General features: G+C 38.4%; 1 protein-coding gene across 1 annotated transcript; it reads left to right on the forward strand.

The window, feature by feature from the left end:
- The first annotated feature begins 900 nt into the window (after positions 1-900).
- Positions 901-4,547, forward strand: LOC110035493. The gene has a single exon (XM_020739719.1). It carries the CDS (start codon positions 1,050-1,052, stop codon positions 3,747-3,749), a length of 2,700 nt encoding a protein of 899 aa, XP_020595378.1. The 5' UTR covers positions 901-1,049; the 3' UTR covers positions 3,750-4,547.
- Positions 4,548-4,966: the final 419 nt, after the last annotated feature.

The raw sequence follows: 4,966 nt of genomic DNA on the forward strand, positions 1-4,966 counted from the left end.
TAATTAAGCTCAAGCTCAAGCTCAAGCTGAGGGTGACTCGTGCTCGAACTCGATTAAATTAATTAAGCTCAAGCTTAAGCCAAGGGTTGCTCGAGCTAGACTCTACTCGTTTACACCCCTAGATGGTATTGTGTTTATACGCATTTAAAAGCTTGAATTTAACTTGATTAATTCTTATCCTTTATCTGACTATTTTGGTTTAATTTTTATAATCAATCGATCATATCTTGTTATTCTGTAATATATTCATCGTCATGTTATTTTATTTTCTACTTTTTCTCTTTAAATTTATTTAAACATTTATTGCATGCTATGTTTAACGTTACTATCTTCTAAATCTAATTTCGGCATCCGATCATTACAGTCCTCTCAAATTAGCAACTAAGCATATAGCTTTAAATATTTTTTTATCATGTTTCTCATATTTTGAGATTCATCAATTTGAAATATTGTCTTTTTTATTTATGCTATTATTAATTTGAATGTATGAACTTAGCTAGTTTTTTTAATTCGAAGTGCTGGCTTAAATTTGTTGGCTAGTTATTGAAGCCCTTTTAAATGAATGAGTCACGCATGCCCGTTAATAGAGTCCAATTAAGCCCATTATGGTCATCCCTGTGGGCCAATGGTTGGCTCTAGCTCTATCCAATTGTGTGTCTTTCAGAATCTGTTGAGCGATATTTTAAACAAAGAAAAGAACTTTTTTTTTAGTAGTGAAGGAAATGTTAGAATGTCATTATTTTGTATAATCATCACGATTTATTTTTCTTTTTCTGCAGAGAATGCTTTGTGATGTTTAATTGCATCTTCATTTATATTGCTATTTATTTTAAATCTTCATTCTTTTGTTACATTGCTTCTTTTTATTATTGTTAGTTTGATAAATATGATTGATTGGATGGTCAATTCTGTTGCACATTGCAGAAAATTGCTATATTTACTTCATTACAGCTCTTTAAGCTGCACTTCCCTGGAACAGATAGAGACGGCACACCTATATTGCAAGCATGACATAGGTGCAAGAGTTTATTATCCTGTGTTTTGCAAATATGACCTTGGAAGATTTCTTCACCCTCACCGAAATGAAAAATGGTCTCACAACTTGTGGAAGAGTCGAAGAGCTTATATGCGTGATGCAAAAATGGAATTGTGTTACGAATAATGTAGGAGACGCGGCGAGGCAATGGTCTACTGTTGCCAGCACCCTCGCTTGCACGAAAAGTAGGGAATGCCTTTCTCTCTTTGTTCATTTAAATGGGTTAGGCTTTCTAAATCATTGGCTGCAGGAAGCTGTTAAATGCAGCATAGATATTGTTGACGGCGAGGAATTGATTAACACTTTAATAGAATCACTCGAGAAGCTCCCTACAAACCCTGAAAAGTTGAGTTCATCCGGAATATTTGCAACGGTGGAGAAGCTTTTGGGCCACAAAAATGCAAATATAAATGAAAGAGCGCGAATGTTGTTTGATAAGTGGAATAATGATAACGAATGCCAAGAAATGGAGAAAAATGGTTCATGTCATGTTGATAGTTGTACACCCTCCGTCGAGTTCAAACACGCCGTCGATGAAGTTGTTGACAAATCTTCTCGTCAAACAACTGACGAGGAAAGTCATGAAGTAGATTCCAGTCTAATACAAAACCTGTCAGTAATGAGCGACAATGATTTTCAGTTAGGGGATGTTGATGATCGAAAATATTCAACAACGAACCAAACCTTGCCAGTGATTGCTTCTGCCAAAAATGATGTATCTGATGCCGGCCAAGAGAATTATGCTGTTGAAGAAGGAAATTTTATTCCTAAATCAGAAATAGCATTTCCCCCTACAACTTCATCTCCTAAGATTCATGTCAAAGATGATGATCCGTGCAACATTTCAGTTCGGGATGATGTGATGGCAGAGGTGAACGAGCGAAAAAGTGACTCATGGGAGGTTAGAGCGAATCCTAAAGTTGTTCGAAGCGCATCGTGCACACTAACACTCAACAAAGGAAATCTGGATCGATCAGATGGTAAGGAGGTCATTCATAGGTGTGCTAGTGTGGATGGGGTGTGGACCGAATATTTAAAGACAATGGGTGTCAAATCAGGCGAACATGATTCAAGCTCCTGGAAAAGAGAAGCTACAGAAAATAGTGGTGATGCAGAAAATAGTGGCGATAGCGACCCCTGTAATGAGGACCCTTCGAGTACATGTGAAGGAGTCGATACATTTATCTATGAGGAACCTTCTAAAACTTCAAATGATCAGGTAATTCGAGAAATGGAGAAAAGTTCTGATTCAGAAGCTGAATCGGGAGAGATGGATGCATTGGAAATTGCTCGTCTAGTAGCAATTGAAGTTGAACGAGAGGTTGTTGATTACAGAGAGGAGTTATGTAGCTCTTCTTCTGAGTCCAGCTCAAATGAGGTTATCAACAATGCAAGTCCTATTAAAGATGATTGTGATGTCACTTCTCCTCCTAAGAATGATGATCGCATGGTTGTAGAAACAGCTACAGATCCTTCAAAACAGGACCAAAGCCCAGAATTTCAAAATGAAGCAGCTGTTATTCAGGATTCTAGAGCTAGAACTGAAATGAGAAAATTTGATTTTGATTTAAATGAGGATGCCTGTACTGAAGATATTGATTGTGCAGTAGATCCTATTAACCCAAGTATTCTAATGAACTTGTCTGCACCAATAGCTGTTTCTGCTTCCAAAGGAGCTCCTTCGTTTCTGATCACTCCGCTATGTTTAGAAGGCGGATTGGGTTGGAGAGGTTCCGCTGCTACGAGTGCTTTCCGCCCCGCATCTCCTCGAAGAACTTCTGATGGTGAAAAGTCCGAATCAGGCTCAAAATATAAACCAAATTTGATAGAATTTGATTTAAATGTTACAGACTCTGGGAATTATTTACCATTGGACACTATCGCAGTACCTGTTTCTTCTGGTATACCTTCGTGGAACTCATCGTCCGAAGTCAGTTCGCTGAAGCCGGAGAGGATAAAACTCGACCTTAACAATAATGGAGAAGATCAAGCAACACCATCTCACTCACTGCTCGTAAAGCCTTATTTCGTAAGCAGTGGCCAAACCTCTTCTCCAGCATCGTCATCATCGCGCAAACAACCACCTCACAAACACTTCGACCTGAACGACAATCTTTTTTCATCAGATGCCGCCGTTTCCAAACACATCAACCTCTCCAAGGCGGAGAACCCCCATGGAGTTAGAACTGACGAGCCGATAATCACGATCATGGGCTCAAGGATGTCGACGGCGGACAGAAGAATTCACCCCAACCCAACACATCCATCCTGCATACCGAACGGATTAAACTTCGATCTCACTTTGCCTACCGGTCCAATCCTACCTTACCCACCTCACCCAAACTATGGTTACATTGCTCCGGGCACCGGAATGGCCGTACCTTTCCCGCCGGCGGTATATGGTTTGGGAAACGTCCCTCGCATGGTTGATTCTCGAGGGGCTACCGTCATCCCGCAGCTAATGAGCTCAGCCGACGGTACACCATTAGCGACGCTTCCTTACCTAATGAGCATAACAAACACCCCTTCGAGCTCGAACGGCGGCGCTCAACCGGGTCTAGATTTGAATTTTGGTTTGATGGAGCCGGGAACTACTGAGTTGGGTAATCTGGAACAGATTAACTCCGGAAATTCAATAAAAAGGAAGGAACCAGAGTCTGGATGGGACTCTTACAACATTGGCTACAAACATTTGGCTTCATGGCACCGATGATTCTGAACTTTCTCAGTTCATTATAACATTAACTTCACTGCTTATTTTTCAGGGCTGCTCAACCTAAAGAAGCTCTTCACCTGACTATCGGTTTTCTGTTTAATATGACTGGCTCCCTTCGTAAACATTGATTGACGGGGCGAGTCGATCGATTCGTCTTCTTTCTTGTCGCCACTTTCTTCCAGGTATAAAAATTGAATAAGGCTCATTATATATGTACTTGTTTAGTATGATTGATTATTAAATCATATATCTATATATATATTCTTGTTCTTTTGTTATGGTGACCGGTCTTGCGAGTTGAAGGAGGGGATGGGATCTTCTATTTGTACATTTATCTTAAAATTTAGAGATGGTTCGGGGTGCCATCTTTGTCATGCAGTTTTTGAAATTACATACAAATCCACCTGAAACTTGCTATTTGCGAATCAACCAATCTCTGTCATGCAGTTTTCAAATTCTAACTCAAATATCAAAGTTCGCGGTTTTACCACAATACTTATCTTTCATTTTTATCAAATTGTCAGTAGTTTGATCGTGCTCGAGTAAATACACTGGTTCGGTAGTTAAAAAAGGTCATCTGGATGCTTAATTTGTAAATATGAATGTTTGGGTTGGTTTTTTATGTAATTTATCCCTTTCTTTGATGAGTCATTATGTGTTTATTTCTGAAAGATTACAATAAACATTGCTAAATTTGCTAATCTTGAGATTGTGGTGGTGCTTTTTAGTTGTGAAAGAAGTTAGCTTAGGGTTAGTGTAGCCTGATACGATTTTGTATGATTTGGATACATGCCACTTAATTCCTGTTTATTTCCATATCCGGCACGTTCATTTCAGTTTTTACATCTATGCCATCTTGACTGTTGTATTATTGAAATATTTAGTTGTTATGAATGTCAATAATGTGTTTTAAATTTGTTGAATCCAAAATTATTTGGGAAACACATCTTAAGAATAGAAAGTTTTGTTAAGAAGTGATTATAGAGAGATAAGATAGTAGGGAACGATAAAAGAGAGTATAGTCTTTATTAATGATATGAAATTCCTATTTATAGGCATAAGTCTATTATTATAAAAGTATGTATTGGTCCCATCATTGATTTTTTAGGGAAATTTTTTGATGGTTACAGAGTTATTAGTTTGTAATAAGATTGGGGACCGATTTGATCGATGATAATTTGTCGATTGTCAGGTGAGTCTTGACTTATCGATAT

This window comes from Phalaenopsis equestris, unplaced genomic scaffold, assembly GCF_001263595.1.
Source record: "Phalaenopsis equestris unplaced genomic scaffold, ASM126359v1 Scaffold197862, whole genome shotgun sequence".
Classification (NCBI taxonomy): Eukaryota; Viridiplantae; Streptophyta; class Magnoliopsida; order Asparagales; family Orchidaceae; genus Phalaenopsis; species Phalaenopsis equestris.